This window comes from Tamandua tetradactyla, chromosome 8, assembly GCF_023851605.1.
Source record: "Tamandua tetradactyla isolate mTamTet1 chromosome 8, mTamTet1.pri, whole genome shotgun sequence".
Classification (NCBI taxonomy): Eukaryota; Metazoa; Chordata; class Mammalia; order Pilosa; family Myrmecophagidae; genus Tamandua; species Tamandua tetradactyla.
The window spans coordinates 98,341,150-98,360,357 of record NC_135334.1 but is presented as its reverse complement, the minus strand read 5'-3'; the positions used below and the strand labels follow the sequence as shown (position 1 = coordinate 98,360,357).

Sequence of the window (19,208 nt, the reverse complement as noted above, 5' to 3'; positions counted from 1 at the left end):
TTAGGAATAAAGTAAACTTCTTTGATACTTCATGGCTACAATCCTTTCTCAAAAATATACTCCTATGTGATGCATATTGTGTTATTAGATAATATTAATTGAAGATAAAGGTAAACCATCATTTTCAACTTATTAAAGAACTGCAAGTGAAATAAACACTGTGATGTCATTTTTGATAGTATATTCGTGTCAAATATAGACTATTTTCTAAAGCCCACGAATAATCATGAAATTAGAAAATGCTTATATTTATATTTCTGTTGAAAATCAGACTTTTTATCTATTTGAATCACAGGAAGTTGCTATATTCTGGGACTGTTAATTTAATAACACGCTGTTTGTTGAATGTGACAATTAAGTTTTTTCCCAAGATATATATGTATAATCCTTGGATGTTATAATATGTCCAAAGGACATGGTTAAGAAACAAATGGGCAGTAGCTGGTTCATGGGCATAAATAACAAAATAGAAGGTCTAAAATAAAGATAAATTGAGTATACTTAAACAGAAGACGATGGCCAAAAAACTTTTTGGGGGGATAGGATAAAATAATTGTCATGATTCTTCTGCTTGTCCTTTCTGAATGTGGGTCATAAAACTACTTCATAGTTCTAGCTATTATTAGAAAACATATTACTTATCCTAGAAGGACTATTTTCTGTAAGCTCAGTAGATATTTCCAACATATAGTTCCAACATCAGTAAGTTACATGATGATCTTTGCACGAATCACATTAGTGTACTACCCTTTATTTAAACAAAGTCCCAACTTCTGTAAACAATGTATTCATCCTAACTAGTTAATTCATTACAAAATAACAGACATATTCTAATATATAAATTTCAGTTGACCTAAACTTTTTCTATTGCTACTTTAATTCTATGCCTTGGAATCTAAAGTGGTATATATTATTATTACTAATTATATAATTTTATAACACCTGAAAACTGTAGGATTAAACCTGTATATGTGGCATGAGTGTGAATATTGGTCTGTGTATCAATAAAATAATTTTCTACTCTATCAAATATTTGTTAATACATAAAACTATGAATAAGAAGTAAATGCTCTTTCAGGACCTACATATTTCAATTGACATTTTAGAAGTAGAATCAGGAATATAAAAATTTAGAGTATAATTAATTCTTCTCCTGAACCACATAAAAGGAAAAAAGAAGTTAGATCTTAGCCAAGAATTATATAAAACAAACACAAAGTCTTTTCACAAGGTCCCACATTTTAATGATTAACCTAATTAAAAGCTTTAATTCAATACCTAAATTTCTACCACACCAAAAAATTCAGAAACTTCATATGGAGACAGGACAAACTTTGAAACCACTTTCAAGAGATAGATCTAACTTTTATGTTAATAAAAAGCAAGACTGACAAATAAATTTATATTTCAATTTATATAATTTGTAATAAAAATTTATAACATGAATTTTCAAATTTCAAAATGATAATTTTAAATTTAATTTAATGGCTCCATTTCCGAAATATGTGAATACCAAATGTATGATGTGTAAAAAAAAAAATCTTACGTGGCCATACATTTTTCCCTCCAATCAATATTCCAGTACTTAACATCTTTTCATACTCCAATTGTTGTTTTTTTTCCCTAATTGTTTTTGTACCTTAAATAATCTCAAGTTATTCATCTACCTTCCAAGAGACCATTTGGATGTCTACTTTAAAGTCTATTATCTATCTGCTTTGCATGAACTCAAGTCAATGCAAGGTGATCCTTTCCTATATTTTGACATTTTTCCAGGATCCCTTTACTGAGAAAATTTTACAAGCCATCAATTGCTAGTAGGCTCTACTAGCATTTTAAAAAAAAATCAGTCTTCTAGCTCCTGAAAATTCATTTTTTAATATAAATTGCCTTTTCCTTCTTTTGTTTATGCATCCTTGATGACTTCAACTGCCCCCAAATGGGTCTCAAGAGATGGTTTCTTGGACACTTATATTTTGGAGTTGGAAAGGACATCAGAGATCATCTCTTCCAACCCCTTTTTTTACAGCTGAAGACAGAGCCCAGAAAAGATAGCTGAGTGATTGTGGGCAAATTTCCTTCCAAGTGGCAGAGCCAGAAGCTGAAGCCAGGTCTCCTGATGCCTAGTTAGGAGCCAGGTCTCCTGACTTTTAGTCCAGGTATATTTCCATTACACACACACTGACTCTCTATTCTTTGAGGCCATCATGACTTGCTCACACTGATCAAGCTGCTTTACAAATTATTTTATTTCACTAAATAAAATAACTTGGATGACAAGTCATAGGACCTTGGAGCATGGCTATATAATCTGGCTCTATTCTAATTAATCATGCTTCGCCTAGGACATTTCAGAGGCTCCTCATTGATCATAGTGTAAATTATAAGCTCCTTAATATGCTTTTCATGGCCATATATGATCTGGTCCCAATGAGTCTCCTGAAAATCTTCCTTTCTCTTCGGTGCTGCCGACATTGGCCTTCATTCAGTTCTTGTAGTGTATATACTTCTTTCTGCCTTAGCCCAGGCTGATCCCATGTTGCTTCTCCCATGCTTTATCTGATTAGCTTTTAATTACTCTTCAGCTCTCAGCTGAAATGTAAATCCACTTAAGGAAGATTTCCCCAAATCCTCTGAGCCTTTGCTCCATTCCCACGCTCTCAATTTTACATTCTTATTGAAGCCTACAACTTTTACTGTTTATAACAAATCCCATTCATAAAATATTTATTCAATGACTTATTTAATATATTCTGCACCAATTTACTCCAAGATCTATGAGAATAGATACTACATCTATTTTTAATGATGCTCTGCCCTCCATGACTCAGTGATTGTGTCTGGGACACAATGGTCAGGTCAGCATACCTAGCATTTACTGAGGGATGACTACAAACAAGACCTTGTCTTAAAGCTAATGATCTCATATAAACCTCAAAGGATCCTTATTTTACAGATTATTTCATTATTATCTTTATTTTACAGATGAGGAAACTGAAGCACAGATTATAAAACACTTGCCAGTATCACATAGCTTGCAAGTAATGGAGCCGAAATTTGAATCTAAAGATTACTTCTTTTATCCAATACATTATGTTGCTGCACACTCAAATGTTAAGTAAATGAAGATTTTACTCACAAAACCAAGTTAATGGTGTCACTGAACTGTATAAGAGACTAATAATAAATAACACATATTATTATGTACCAGTTAGTATTCTAAGTATTATAATCAATCACTTAATCCCACAGCAACTCTACAAAATATTGTTCCCATATTACAGAAGAAGAAACGAGGCACAGAAATTAAGTAACTTGCCTAAGGTCACACGGCTAGTGAACAGCAGAGCTGGGGTTCAAACATAGGCAGTCTAATTCCAGGATTTGTGCTCTTAACTTATACTGCCATATTTGTTATAGTCTATATCTGAAAACAGTCCAAAGTTAATAATACATTGTAACAATCATTAGTGAACCCTGGAATGACAAAAGAATGAAAGAGTGTCTCTCTCTTCAGGCTACATTGAATCAAAGGAATAAGCTATCCTCAACTGTTAAACCCAAGCTATGGCTTGCTCATAGACACCCTCTGTGTGAAGTAGACAAGAGCTCCTCCTTTGCACAAATGAATTTCCAAAAGTTGGTTCCCCTTCCTTGTGATGGATACAGCACCATGCCAGGGTGCAGGGTCTTGCTGGAAAGTGCCTTCTGCTTTTTTCCCCTTGGCCAAAGGTATTACTACCCTTATAAAGGGTATTACTTATATATTCACACCGTGGTATCCTTGACTAGACAATAAAAAGTTGCCAAAAACAGTCTGCATATGGTGGGATAAAGAGAAACATCTCACCATGGGATACATGCAAAACTCCAGGGCCATCGTCAGCAAGGAAAACTGTGCTAAAATTTCAGATGGGTGGGGTGCATATCCCTAAGCTTTTCAGTTTTATCAGCTAAAAAGTCAGGATAACACTTATCTTGAAGGGTTCTTTAAGATAAAATAATGTTGGGGAAACCCATTTGTAAATGATAAAACACCATTCAGATTCTACATTTAATCAATATTCAAACCTTATATTTTATAAGCTCAGGTTTCCAGTCAATTTTAAACCATGTGATAAACTATTAGTAGAAATAGTGCTGCTATACCCTTAAGATGTGATTCCATTAAGGTAGGGTTGATAAATATCCTATGAACATGTCAGCTCAAAAGAAACAAACAAAAAAAGTGGCAGTCTTAGGATAAAGTAGCATTTTTCTCCACAACAACACTTTGGAAGGATACCTAAAAATATAGCGAATTGAAAAAAAAAATTTAGTCCAAGGTTGGATGCTTCTAGTCAGCTCATTTGGACAAAGGATGGATATTTTTGTTCCTGAATTTGGTCATTCAGCAGTTTTAGAAGGCGTGCTGTAAAAGTAGGGCAAAGAATCTAGCTTTAGTAGTCAGATCACAAAACTGTGACCTATACACAATGTCAAAAGAATAGGCCAAATTGGCGAAGCGCATACAAGAAAAGTAAAATATAAATCAGACTAGCATATAGATGAAATAACCAATTTGACCCTGTATTTCTTCAACCCAGTGCATCACATTGGACTTACTAAGCACAGTTAATTTGAGAGACATTGAGACATTCATTTAAATTTTCCACATGCTTCAGATTTCTAGAGGCAATATCCAAAAAATGAAAGTCTATCTTTCCAAGGTGTTGTCATATGCTCAGGTGAAGGACACTACAGTAGGGGAAAAACCTATTTTCTTTGCTCACAATGAGATCTTATAACCTTACCTAACAGATTGGTTAACCACAAGGCCAGATCTTCTTTCATCGGTAGCAAATTAGCTTCATGTCTACTGGCCAGCCATTGGCTATACTGATGCATATCAGAGAGGCCAGGTCCACTTCGTACCTTCGGGCTCAAAGCAGAGCACATTATGTATCCACTTGTATTACCTGTTTTGAAAACAAAAGAGCAATTGCTTTTTATACAGACTTCTCTTGTTTAAACCCTGTCACCAATGGTACAGTAATGAACCAGATCCATCGATGATTTGATGACAGGTTAGGTTATTAATTATTAAACCCCATGAAACACTATTTGCTTTATCTGTCCTAGCCCTCACACTTCTGGCCAATCACTTTGGTAAGAAACAGCAGCAATCAAAGGTCAAAGAGAAAATCAAACACTAAGCTCCGAGCTTGTAAAACATTATATCAGGGGAAAAAATCAGCTTCCAAAGTAAGAAATTTCCACTTAATCAAACTAAAATAGTAATTTAATTAAAATTTTAGTGTTCAATTTGCAAACTTCTATTGTTTGGGTTCATTTTGAAACCATACATTTCCATAGAATTTTAGGACTGAGTGCTGGCAATGACATTATTACAAACATATGCTCATGACTCGTCCGACTATTTGCCTAAAAGGTTAAGTATAGCACTTGGCTGGTTACAGATGGCTAAGCAATCAGGGGCTCACAATTTACAGAACTGGCTGGAGGACAGGGAAGGAAGTGCTTTCAGAGAATCTTTACTACGTTTTCCTCATTTTACAGACAATGCAGATAAGAACCAGAAAGGGTAAGTGACTTAGCCAAAATCATACAAACATATCATAGCAGAATCAGGCCTAGCCTGGGTCTTCATACTGCAAGACACTACTCTGTGCAGATGACCCATTTTTACAAAATAGATTCATCAATGACTTATATAGATAATCCAAGAATTATACCATAATTCTAAAAACTATTGCCACAGATTTTTCTTTTGTTCACTATTGTCCCCTCTTTTTTTCTTTGTAACTTCCCACTTTATGTTTTACATATTTGGTTTTGTTTGCAATCATCTTTAGAGCAGAAGCAATTAAATATCTTGCATCTATAAAGCATGAGATGGCTTCATTAACCTGATCACCTATGCGTAGCCACAACACCCATATGGGTTGTAGAAAAGGTGTTTGAATACCTAGTTGGTCTTGAATGTAACACATTTGCATGCATTAGTTATAGGACCTAAGACCAGAGAATGTATATAGAAGCAGCTAAATTAACAAACTCAAACAAGTTTGACAGTACATAGGATTCCACTCTGTACACAACAGCATATATGAAATAACCAAAGCCATTGTAATGGAAGAAAATGAAAAGTAGTTCTGCAACTGGCCAGAAGAAACAAGGTTTATATAATATAATGGGATTTTCAGATATAGTTCAATATATATGGTATTTTTAAATTGCCAATATGCCATATATTCTCTTGGTTTTATTCCTTGAAATTTTGTACAGTATTCCTTTTCAGTTAATAGCAACACTAACTGACTTAGCATAAGGTAATATTTGTCCTGTAGAGGCTGCTTTTGATAAAAATAAGATATAAGTCTTCACAAAAATGCAAATTGTGACTATCTTCCAAACATTTTGCTGTAGCTTTACAACAGGATTCCTGGGATTTGAGTAAATACCTGAAATGTGTCATAAACATTCGATTTAAAAGCACAACTAGCTGTTATCACCAACTAACATTTTAATGCAGGACAAGGATTAGTGATATGAGCCATTGCTCAAATTAGAATAAATTTTTCTTAATTGTCTAGTTTTTACTAATAAACTGTTCTTTTGTCTAAAAAAACAACTAATTTCATTTCCAAAGCAATACTCTTTAGAGTAATTTTTTTGAAAAACATTTACCACAAATTTTCTTTGAAAAACATTCTCTATACATCTCTCTATATTTAAATTTCTAACGTGAACCAGTGTACATGTTTTTATTTTACTTAAATTTGACAAATTTCCATTTTTTCCTGCCTTTTTGCTACAAACCCATACAGTTGGTGAAGTGTTTTTTTAATATATCTTGTCATGTTACCACATTGTCAGTATAGTAAACGAACGTTGCCATTGTTTGTATTTTTGCATTTATTAATGACATTCTTCATATAAAGCACTAAAATTTCTCCAAACTCTATAATTAAACACTAGAAACCTAAATTTTTTTTTGACCCGGTTCTTATAAAAATATTTCCAGATCTAGGAATATAAAACACATATCCTTGTAGCTACTTAGAATTCTTACAGGCTGGGTAGCCTTAGAAACAAACATTTAAGTGATAAAATATTTAAGCACATGATTTATACATTTAAATAACTAACTGAAATCTTTAAATGGTTACCTCTAAAATGCCTTTCTCCTCAAGACACAATCTCTCCTACTACTTTCCTGAAAGTGAGAAGTGGTAATTCAGTAACTGTACCTACACCCTATTATGTGCTCTGCAACTTCCATTTAACCTAGGAGTCCTATTTTGTTCTATAAAAGCAAGAAGACACCACAAATTCTTAAGCCCATTGTCTAGCAAAGAATTCAGCAAGGGATAGTTTACAGTAAACCTAATGGCATGTAACAGTTTCAATGAGCCAGAGGGATATAATCCTTCCCCTTAATACTTCTAAACAGTGACGTTTTTATTTTCCTTGACAGTGGCACATTTACTTTGCATGTAATCTGTCTTGTGTTTTGCCAGAAATGTAATTCAAACTATCTTCTAATGTTTACAGATGATCAAGTCAAAAAAGTAAAAGTAATTAATTAATTTTTCTTATGCTACTATGTGTATCATCAAATTTTGGTGGGAAGAAAAAGCAAGAGAGAGTTATATTCTTCCAAGGTGGCAAAAGGGGGTGAGGGGAGGCTTAGTGGGTAATCAACATACAACAGAAGTTAAATAATTAAATCTAGTGCCAAATATGTAGACATCTAAAGCCACTGTCATAGCTTGTGACTCCTCTGTTCAAATTATGTCCAAAAAAGAATTAGGATTGTCAATCCAATTTCTCCTGATGCTTTTTTCATAGTTCACATTACCATTAGACTTAGCACAAACTGGTGGCTTAGCTGCAAGTCACTAAGTAGAGGTCTTGTGTATAGATTTGGCAGAGATATGAACAAGAAGCATGGAAATGGATGTCCAGTTAGCAAGATCCAAATATGGAGTAGGGAGGGATTTACCCCTTGGTAAGGAAGTTTATAATTCAAATGATAATTTATAATTCTGTGATGACTTTATATTACCCAAGTATAAAAATCATTATGCAAATGCAGACTTTTTATAATTTTTAATCAATGTGGAATCGTTTCATTAGAAAACAAAGAAACTATAGCAAAAATATCATTTCTTATCTTTTGAGTTCACTTAAAATTTTTCTAAAACCAGAAGAGATGGCAAGGAGCATGGGTAGCTTTTAGAAATGTGAAATGAAATGATCAACTAGACTCAAAGAAAAAAAAATTAGAACAAATTTTTGGAAATGATGTCTAAACACTGAAAGGTATTACCAATAAAATTTCCATAATGTACACATTTGAAAGTCTTGATAAATAACTTTGGTAGTTATTAAGCAGAGCCAAACTCTTTGAAAAGAGGGTAAGAACTAACATGCTTCTCTGATTCCTCCCAGCAATGGCTCCTCAAGGCTTTACAGAGCTATCTAAAAGCAGGTAACTTAACCCTCAGGACTTGGAATTCAAAAAAATAACTTTTAAAAGGAAAAACATGCAGAAATTTAATACAGAATTCTTCAAAGGATATGTGGGTATATTTTTCTTTCTTTCTTTCCATAGTGGAAGTGATTCTGGAATAACAATTATCAATATGATGAGACTTAAACTAGCCCAGGGGAAGAGGAAAATATTAATGACTCCATAAGTAAAATATTGCATGTTTAAAGACTCTGTCTAGTCTACTGTTACTTCAAATCCCAGCTGAAGACATCACAGGTTTGACTCTCAAGAGTTTGTGTTCTTTCTCGCCACCTAGAGGTGTGCTTTGATTATGGCCACAATGGCTTCTGGTCAGTCTCGCAATTTTGCCGATATGATAGAGAAAATGTATTGCAATATTATATAGAAAATAAAGTGGAGAGAAAGAAACATCAGAATAAAATGATAAAATGTTTATCTGCCATGAGATTCAATAAGAAGTCTGATTAATGGATAGCATATTGGAACTGGAACCAGAAATCCTGGGGTCAAATACTGACTCCACTACTTAGCCATACGGTAGCTGTTTCATTCTAGCTGTATGACTTTTTCTCTGTGCCTGGTTCACCTCAGAGATAATTGTGGTGAGTCAACGTTTGTGCCAGTGCTTGGTATATATTTTATACTCAGCAACTACTAGCTAAATCTAAATCATCACCATAGGAATTGTACCAAAATAAAACTTCCATTGCCTTATTTAATAAAGAAAAGCAATTTAATAACAATATAGGAATACTCTTTAGAACTCTAAATAATTAAGAAAATACCAGAACCAGTGGGGGGGGGGGGTTGAAAACAGATGAGATATTGATGAAATATACAGCCATCAATAATGGAAAATCCAAAGTTTTCTTCAAATTGAGAAAATGATGCCCCCAAAATGATGAATAAAATGTTGATCTATAAATGAGTGGTTCATATGTTTCTAAATTTTTTTTACTACATTTGTTAGCATTAGTTAAGAATCTTAAACTATTAAGATAAGGAAATGATACACCTCTCAAAATAATTATTAGAGGATCTCACCCTCCTCAAAAGTCTTTCAAAAAGAATGCCTCCCTAATTGTGGCCATTTATAACAATAAGTCCTAATGAATACACAGTAAATGGTTCCCAAAGACCACCTTTGCTCTTATCTGCAAGTGTTGACCTCACCAACTTCTGGTCAATTGTCAGTTATTTAGCTCCTAGTTATGGAAGTGAAAGAATGAAGAAACAAAGTTCACATAATGCATGGTCAATAACAACATTTTTTAATATTAAAAAAAGAAACAAAAACCTGAAGCCATTCTTCCAAAATCTGAAAGGAGAAAACGCCACATTTCAAGCTAGACTCAAAGAAGAAACAACCACTGAATGCTCTAGATAGCTTTCACCCTTTTGGGTTCTTTCCTTCTAGGTGATTCATTTCGGCTAACCTATTCTAAACCAATGCCATGAATGCAAAATCTTCATTTAAGATTGTAATCGGGGGGAGGGGGCCACCGTGTCTCAGCAGGCAGAGTTCTTGTCTGCCACACCACAGACCCAGGTTCTGCACGCAAAAAAAAAAAAAATTAATCAGAAAATTAATTTTAGACCTTATAAGTTGACTTCTACTTCTGGCTCAGGAGAGCAACTTGTCCACAAATAAAAAAGCACCAAAGTATATGCACAATAATGCTTGTTACTAGTTCATTTAATTATGTAATAAAATCTTTAAACCCAAAGGTACCTTAGATGATTTATCTAGCCAAATTCCTGGTTGTGAACAAGGAACTGGAGGCCTTAAAAAATGTTTTGTCCAGATAACAAGGCTATTCAGTCCAAGCCATTATAATATCCTCCTCAACCTCCTGCTGCTCAGCCCTACGTAGTGCTGACATTCTTCCTGGAATTGTTCCTTTTTCCTATCCTGCCGTCTCATGATGATTCATCTTGAACCAACTGATGGGATGCCTACAAGAATAACTCCTCTTAAACCCTAATAACTCCTCTGAGTGGGTATTGATTTCTTATAGTCTCATGGCATTAGAGTTTTGTTTTATTTTTTTTAATTCTAGTAAACTATGCCTCCAAACCATTTAGCACAGGTTTTTGGGCCAATCCCAGATTAGCTCAGAACAGAATTTGAATAGAAAACCATCTGAAAGTCATTAATCAATTAGCATATCTAAGGACTTGCATCAAAATTTCATCTAAGTTGATAAAGTAAACCGGTCATAAGATTTTGTTTCATTGTGCATATAATAAAAATATTTCATGTACGTAAGAGCTGGCAAAGTTCTAAATACAATTAAAAATATTGATGTCAAGTAAGAGAAAGAAAAAGCTAGCAAAGACTCCATTGAATTGACCCTGAAGATATTTAAGATAGAAAATTATGCAAGCATTTTACTTAATTTTATTACAGATGTTTTCTACGTTCTCTCCAGTTCTCTTCTATAGTCAGAAAACATTGAATGGGGAGCCTTAATAGTTACTCTGGAGAAACAGAAACAGTCAGATCCTGTTTGTCCCTTCAACATCAAAATCATAAAGATACCAAAATAGCACTACAATAAGAGCTGCAGTTTTCACAAAAGTCCTACTGCAAACAAACTGTTGGAGCCTCATTATTTGTTTTTCAACCAAGGTCACTCCACCTTTCCAAAGACTCCCAAAGTTCTAATGCAGTATTCCAGCCCTAAAGCAGGATTCTAAAATAACACACACAGTTCACCATACCTCTAAGTTTAAGGTTTAGCTAAAGTTTCTTACCCAAAATATCAGAAAACTCAGTGATAATCAGATGACCTTTTTGTTCCAGGTGAAATTTTGTCATGTGAATTTATTTCCCAGAAAGTAGAGTCCCTATCACCAAAGTCTGGTGTTTAGTAATAAAGTGAAGAAATAAGTCCCAAACCATGCAGGTTGAGATCCAAACTACCTTTCCATTTAAAAGCCATGCAGGGAACCATGTGCAAAGGTTGCAAAATACACCGCAAAAGTTGCTTGTTCCATGCCTGGGACATCTTCCCCTTACCTTCTCTTAGGCAGTCAGAACCAGGACGCCCATGTTGGAGAGGACCACCACAGCACCACCTCCTCCCCAGTTAGGGGGGAGCATTCCTAGAGAAGGAACTCATTGATCAATTTCAAAGACAGGCTGGGCAAATCAGATTCCAGCTGTAGTTAATCAGTGTCCAAGCTGTGAGGAAGCTGGGGAAAAGAAGCAATGAGCACAAGGGCTTGTTCTTAGTCTTGCCTCTGGGAATCTCAGGGGATAGTTGGGGAGGAAAGGTGGACTTCCTTTGCCTGGCTGGCACATCCGAACTGACTGAGCCTTTATTTTAACACCAGGAGGCCCAATGGGTGTTCCTGTGCACTTGCAGATCCGATTTCCTCTACATAAAATCTAGCGTGCCCAAATGATCTAGCTTTGTTGGAGAAGGCTATTGGTGGGGTGGGGGTGGGGGGGCAGGTGAGAGGGACTGTAAAATTCTGGAAACTACTGACTGTAAGGGGATGAAGATGGAGGTGAAAGGAGGAGGATGAAGATGGAGGTGAAAGGACGAAGTTGCAGAAGGCTGGGAGGGTAAGGGCTGTGATTTCCAAAAAAGGTTAACTGGAGGAAATATGGAATAACCCACTCTAATTGCACTGGAATGTAGAAAACAGAATTTATTAAGCCCTGCTTTTGCTCCCTCTCTGTTCAAAACAGTAGAAACTGGATATCTGGGCTGTTGATGGACTGATACAATTTACCTAACTGGACTGATACAATCTCATTTTGCCAGGATAAAAACACCTTCAACGCGATGTCAACGGCTCTACTCCGCTACCAATTTCAGATTCCAAAACCCTGTTCTTAAAAGACTGGTCAAAAAGAACGATACTGCCTAAAAGCTTTGCAGAGGCGATTGCTTCATAGGCTAGCCTTTGTTTATTCACAAAAAAAAAAAAGCTCAACTCTGTCAAACTCATCAGTCGAAAACAGCCAGTATACCCTCAAAGCACACGTGTCGCGCTCTTTCCTCCCATCCTGACTCCCTTGACTCAAACAAAACATTCAAGATCCAGCCACTGAGACCACTCCCGCCCTCTCCCGCAACAGCAAACAGAGCCGAGCATGCATTCCAGACACCCCTGCGCATGAATGCGCCATGTGTACATTTATAACCGGTGTGCTAATTAGAAACCCTCGCTCTGGCCCTGGTTGGCTGAGCCTCCCCAGCGGGCTTTTCGTGCAACGGTCTTTTGGATTGTTCCAGAATAGGGATGAGGGATACCTGGCTGTTTCCAGAGCGTCAGAGTCACCCGCTTCAGTGACCACCCACTCTTAGCGCCGGAGCGTGTCCAGCTGCTCCTGGCCCTTCCCCGCCAAGTCCCTGAGGTTATGTTCAACGACTGCCCTCTCCCCCACCTCCGCCACTGCAGCAGACAGGCAGCGGCTCCCGCAACCCGAGGCTGCAGAGGCGCGCACGCTGCAGCAGCGTTTGTGACGAGCTGAGCCAGCCGGCCTTGCTCACCCCCGCGTCCGGAGCTGGGCTGCTGACGGCTCTCACAGGCGTCGGGGCTCTCCGCGCGGCTCCTGCCGGGTTGCGGGGCCGGCCCCCTCCCGGCGCAGGTCCTGCAGCAGCCGCTTTCCACACCCCACCAGCCCGGCGGCAGCGGCAGCGGCTCCAGCTGCACTGCCCCTCTTCATACTTCTCTGATGGCTCCTCTTGGTGCTGTTTGGGAAAACGATTTTCCCCCTGCCAGAAACAGATTTCCTACATTTCATCAGTCCACATAGACCGAGCGGAAGTAAAATGCTTACTTTTTCTGGTAGACAGCAAACGCAATTGACACTGATTTACCCTTCAAACGGGACAGATTGTATTACAAGCCCTTGGCAGCAATTCCGAGGTTGGGGCCAAGCTCCAGCCCCCTTCTTGTCCCCCAAACACGAATCGAAGAGAGAAAGGGCTGGGGGCGGGGAGGGGATCATATTAACTCCAGAGTTTAAACAGTCCATGGCTTTAGCCAATATTAAAATTGGGTGTTGGAAAAGTTTTACTTTCCTGGCCAGTGATTTTGCAGACTCCGAGGAATGAGCTTTCCAGTAACTTCGGCCACACCGTGACTCTAAATTGGACAATTTGATTTCTCACAATTTGCTTTAAATATCAGATGCTTAGAGAGCTTACGCTCACGGCTGGTTTTGCTTTACAAAAGGAAATACAATTCCATCCTTCCCACTCTCAGCGTCAGCCCAGCATTATGTTGAATGTCATAGACAATTTTCTCCAACTGTTGTTTATTAGCACAATATCTGAGATGAAAAGCACGCCCCCCCATGAAGTGGACAGTTGTTCAAGTGTCTGCTTCACCTCTAATATGTGGTCTCTTGCTGAATGCCCTACAGTGTCAGGTTACCACTTTCCATGGAGTGCAGAGGAAAAGTCATTACACTTAAAAAAATGTTTTTTTCATATTCATCCATTTCTTCTGTATTTCCATCTAATGTACATGATGGCAGCAGCATAGATATTCTGATCCTCCCTTGGAAAACTTTGTTAAAATATGAGTTCCCGGGCAGGCCATGGTGGCTCCGTGGCAGAGTTTTCGCCTGCGATGCAGAGACCTGGTTCGGTTCCCGGTGCCTGCCCGTGCCCCCCCAAAAATCTGCTACCACAACCAAAAAACCGAGAGAGATAAACTACCTATACATCCACAACAACAAAGGGACATGAAGAATTGGATAATTTTAGGTATGATTGAAAAAATGTGTTTTGCAACTATTAATGCTCTCATCTGAAAATGATTATTTGCTCTAGAAATGGCATTAGTTCTTTGCTTTAATAGCAGTACAAATAATTAAGAAGGAAGGGGGAGAAAACGAAGGGAAGTGTTTGGACTCCAAGCTTTTATTTCAGTTCAATTTGATGTTGCAGTGGTCAACTCCATAGTCCTTCTCTGCTTCCAGAAGACAGGGAAAGTAATATTTTTTATTTAAAAAGAAACATCATCATACACTATATAATTGCTTGGATATACATAAAAAAACAACAAAATATCAGAACAGATTACTAATGAATTTGAACAAACAAATCAGTCATACAGTTCAAAATTTCTCAAAAGTAAACAAGATCTGACTGAGTATTCTTACATTCCCCATCAAAGCATTCTGAGTTTTCTGAACCTACACAATTTAAGAAGTCAACATCTATGACAATTTTTCGTGATCAATTGTCATCAGCCAAGCTTTCACAAAGAGGCATGAAAGTGAAGAAGGACAAGCCGCTCCCTCTCAAAACCAAAGCCACAACAAAGTCTTGTAGGCCAAGAAGATGGTGCCGAGAGGCATCCACAGCCACAAAAGAAGATCGGCCTGACACCAGCTTTCCAACTGCCCGAGACCCTGCACCTCCCAAGACAGCCCAAGTGTCCTGGTAAAGTTCCCCCAGGAGAAGCAAGCCTGGACCACCAAGTCAGCTGTGAAAAAGATCGAAGGCAACAAAGCACTTGTGTTCCTTGCGGATGTCAAGGCTGACGAGCCCCAGATCCAACAGGCTGTGGAGAAGCCCCGTGACAGTGATGTGGCCCAGGTCAGCACCCTTATCAGACCCGATGGAGAGAAGAAGGGACAAGGTCAGCGGGCTCCTGACTATGATGTTCTGAATGTTGCCAAAAATATTGGGCTCATCTAAAGTGAATCCAGCCTGGCTAATTCTAGGTCTACATTATTTCACAAAAAAAAAAAAGAGAGAGAGAGAGAGAGCGATCAAAAGCCAATAAACATTAATTTAAGCATCTTTAGGTATATAATGAGCTAAAAAATTTGTTTTGGATTTGGAAAATTGTATATCCTACTCCTATCCTAATATAAATATTCAACATTTTTCAATATGATGTTCAATATTGATGCTGTGGAGAAAAAAAACAAGGGTAAGACGATATTTTTGTTTTTTCAGGACAACACTAAACCCAGTTTGGTAAACTAAGGAGGCGTGCAGAGGCATTGGAAAAGCATGATCACTCAAAATCACTCCCTCCAAGTATTTTTAGTTTTAAATCCTGCATTATATAAGATCCTTGGTCCTTCTGGCAAAAGCCGAAATGAAATTGCAGGAGAATTAAAGAATACACATTTTCTTCCCTTTGTATCTAAGAGTTCAGATGCAAAGTATCCTTTGGGTGACAGAAGAGGTTTCAAAATAGTGTTTTCACTAGATATTTTCAGAATTTGTAAAGATTCTCATTTGATTTTAACTTTGTTCTTTTTAAAAGAATCAGTATTTTCTATTTATGTATTCCAATGAATCACTAATATATCTGCCAAAGACAATATTTTTGCCCAAGAATTGTCTTAGTTTTTCTCAACCCAAGCCTGTTCACCTAAGAAAGCCATATTCCATTGACTCAGTTATAACCTACTTGATGTGAAGATAAGAGCCTCATCTAACAAGGTGAAAAATGTCTAAATAAATTTAAAATGTTTAAATGTTAAACATAAAAAAATATTATGTTTTTAATAACATAAAAAAAGTCAAGGCAAATTTAAAGACAGCAGAGTTCAGTTGTTCTTTTTATGTTGTCACAGTTAAAGGATGTTAATATTGAAAGTTTCTGGGATACTATATGTTTTGGCCATTCTAAGCCTTCAATGTTATCTCAAATATGGATAAAATCGTCCCTTTTCTGGAAAAACTGTATTTTAAATAAGCATTAAAATACTTTGTTTTTTTTTTCCCCCTGATCTTGGTCTCTTTCTCTCTCTCTTTTTTCCCAGTGAATATAACATGTGCTCACTTATTCCAAAAAGTGGAGTAAGCCTTCAATAAAAATGATAGAGACTAGAGACTCTCAGAAATAAAACAAGTTAAATAACATGGAAACAGACACTGAATTAAAGTAAAATAAATTTCCAAAGATGACTGAGAAACTCTCATATTCCTAAATAGCTCATAAAGGGCAATTAAACATGGCAAGTGATAGTCCTAGAAGCAAATGATGATAATGGTACAGATAGCGATATTAAATCATTCCAGGGTATAGAAAAAGGATATGAAACAATAAGTGACAACATTTATTTATATTTTATTGAAATAACTTTGACAATGATGTACAATATCTTTCCATACCTAGCATCTTTGTCCACAGTATGATCTCAATAGATACATATATTGAACAAAGAATTTTAAAAGTGTCATAAGTCAAACAAAATGGACTTTTTAAGTCCTAGTATGGTAAGTACAAACAGTTTTAGGAATAAAAAGGGACTCGTTTCTGAAATTTCAAACAAAAAATGCTATTACTTTATGTTACAATTCATATATAAAACTACAAAGAAACAATTAAATGAGAAAAAGTTCATATAGAAATCTCAAGGTTTACTCGGTTTGATATGAAGCATAAAAAACTATTGATTTGCTCTCAATGGAGAACTTTAAACTTTATAAATACAACACAACAGTAGCACAGATATTCCTTCCCTACTGTGCAAAACTCATATTTTTTCAAAATGTGTGTTACTTATAAGCATATGCCTGATATTTTTTCCACAGGGGACAAATTAAAATCACGTCATGAAATATGCCACTTGACCTAGTTTTAAATATCTTATGCATTATAGACTATTAGGAGTTCCCTGGTCTAAGTGGAAGTGCTTCTTTTATTTTCTCTTCATTAAACATTTTTGCAAATTATTGAAAAATCTTTTAAAAGTATATATGTTATCCTAATTGCAAGAAGTTCAAATTTCATATAAATGCTTGATATAAAAACCTTTTATTTTATTAACATTGTCTTCTGTAGCACTATATCTTCAGCATGTAGAATATTATTGGATGTATATTAGGCACTCAGTAAATAATTGTTGAATAACTGAATAGGTATTATAAAAGAGGTCAGTCTCTTAGGTAACTTACTATTAATTTGGTCACATTTTTATATACTGTATTTAAATTCATCATTTTGAATTCAATAGAAAAATAATGTTCAAATAGCATTATAAATGGTTGTTTCTTTCCCAAGCTAGAAGCATTTCATCTGGTAAAATGTACCTACAGTTCACTAAAACAGATGCTTGCCCGTGTGCCAGGCTTATAAGTGAGGTCAGTCTGTGTCACTTGTCACTTCATTAAAAAGCAAGGTTGATTTGAGCTCAAGGTGCAATCATAACCAATATAATATGAGCACAATGAAAAGTAATAGAAAATATGACTACTGCAGTGGCTTTCAACCTGTTTTGATTGTGGCCCACAATAAGAAATGCATTACGTAAGAGACACAGAAATTCATTCAGACACAAATAACCAAAACATGTTTCACAAACGGTATTTAATTTACTAAATGCATTCTGACATTTTTCTATTCTGCTTTCTTCTAGTCTTTCCTATGACTTTCAACTGAAAAGAAATGCTGTTTTAACACTGCTTAATTCATTTCCCAACCATCAGCTTGGAAAAATAAAACTGATTTAAGGATTGGAAACTAAGGGGGAAATCAATCAAAATTGGGATAGTATATCAATGAACAGGTAGTTTCTTTATAAAGTACAAAATGTGATGTGTAAGTCTATTTTTGGTGGTAGACTTGACATGACGTTACATCACAACATCCCAAGTGTCATACTCTCACACCTTCTTGCCTGTCCTTCTTTCTGTGGAAGAAATCTGACTCATTCTTCCAGGACCAATTTCATTGTCATGTCCTTTGAGGTTCTTAATCTCCATGACCAAATTATTGCCTGTCCTGTTTTGTCCAATGCTCTGCGCAATTTATCGTTTCTTTGCTATGCCTTTATAATGTAGTATCACAGGCATTTGCTTATGCATCTCTCTCCCCTACTAAAATGTGAGTCACTGGATGGCAGGGACTATATATATTATTCATCTTTGTATATCAAGTGCTCAGCACTCTAACAAATTGAAGGTAATTGAATGACTGGATGAATGAATAAATGAGCCAGAAACCCACGAGACATCTGAATGGGAAAAAGGGGGGTGCCACTAGGTAAAGATACAAGATACAAAAATAAAGAAGACTGCCCATCAAGGAGGACCACAAGTTTTATAGCTAACAATTTCAAGAATTATGCTGCCATTTATTGAAATGGCAACAACTTTGGGGAAGGAGTTGCTTTACTTATCTTGTTTTGAGAGGAGTGGAAAGCAGGTGCTGATGTCCAGACAAGTTAACCTTGAGGTGTCTGTTTGCTATCCAAGGGGAGATGCTGTGTGGTCAGTGGAGCCCAGTACAAGGGTGAATCAAAGATGACTGTGTCTTTTAAAAGTACCCTTTTGTATATACAAATACCCAATGATCTTTCCTTCTCTCTTTCTCACGAATACATCCAGATTGTTTTAAGCCATATTGTTTTAATTCTTTAGTGTCAAATATTGGGGAAATGCTGAATAAAGATAGAAATAGTAAATACCATTTTCAATTGTGTAGCTACCTGTGGTTGTATAACTCTGGGTTAGTAACTCTGTTATGAAATGGTGAACAGAATGTAAATCATAGCAAAATACATTAAGAGGAAGGTGTGATTATGGCCAATTTCTGATGCTCACATTATTTGGTTGCCTCATTAAACAATGAAAGCCCTAGGGAGAAAGCCTGAGGAGAGAGAAAGGCCATGATCCTGCAGGTCAAGATGAAAATAACCAGGTAAGGCATGTTCTAATCAGGAGATAGAATACTCTGTTTTTTAACGCTCTAC

The 19,208-nt window shown here is 36.4% G+C and overlaps 1 protein-coding gene across 5 annotated transcripts in view; it reads right to left on the bottom strand.

Moving 5' to 3' along the window:
• The window catches only part of GAS2 (growth arrest specific 2), a 170,848-nt gene extending 157,756 nt beyond the window's left edge, over positions 1-13,092 (bottom strand). For 2 of the 5 annotated variants that reach the window (XM_077114239.1, XM_077114240.1), the window contains exon 1: positions 4,794-4,958. In XM_077114239.1, coding sequence (XP_076970354.1) covers positions 4,794-4,938 — 145 coding nt within the window. In that variant the 5' untranslated portion in view covers positions 4,939-4,958. Of the gene's footprint in view, positions 1-4,793; positions 4,959-11,543; positions 11,661-12,789; positions 12,945-13,029 lie in introns of those variants that run through there. The other 3 variants (XM_077114238.1, XM_077114236.1, XM_077114237.1) reach the window with 3 other exon arrangements.
• Positions 13,093-19,208: the final 6,116 nt, after the last annotated feature.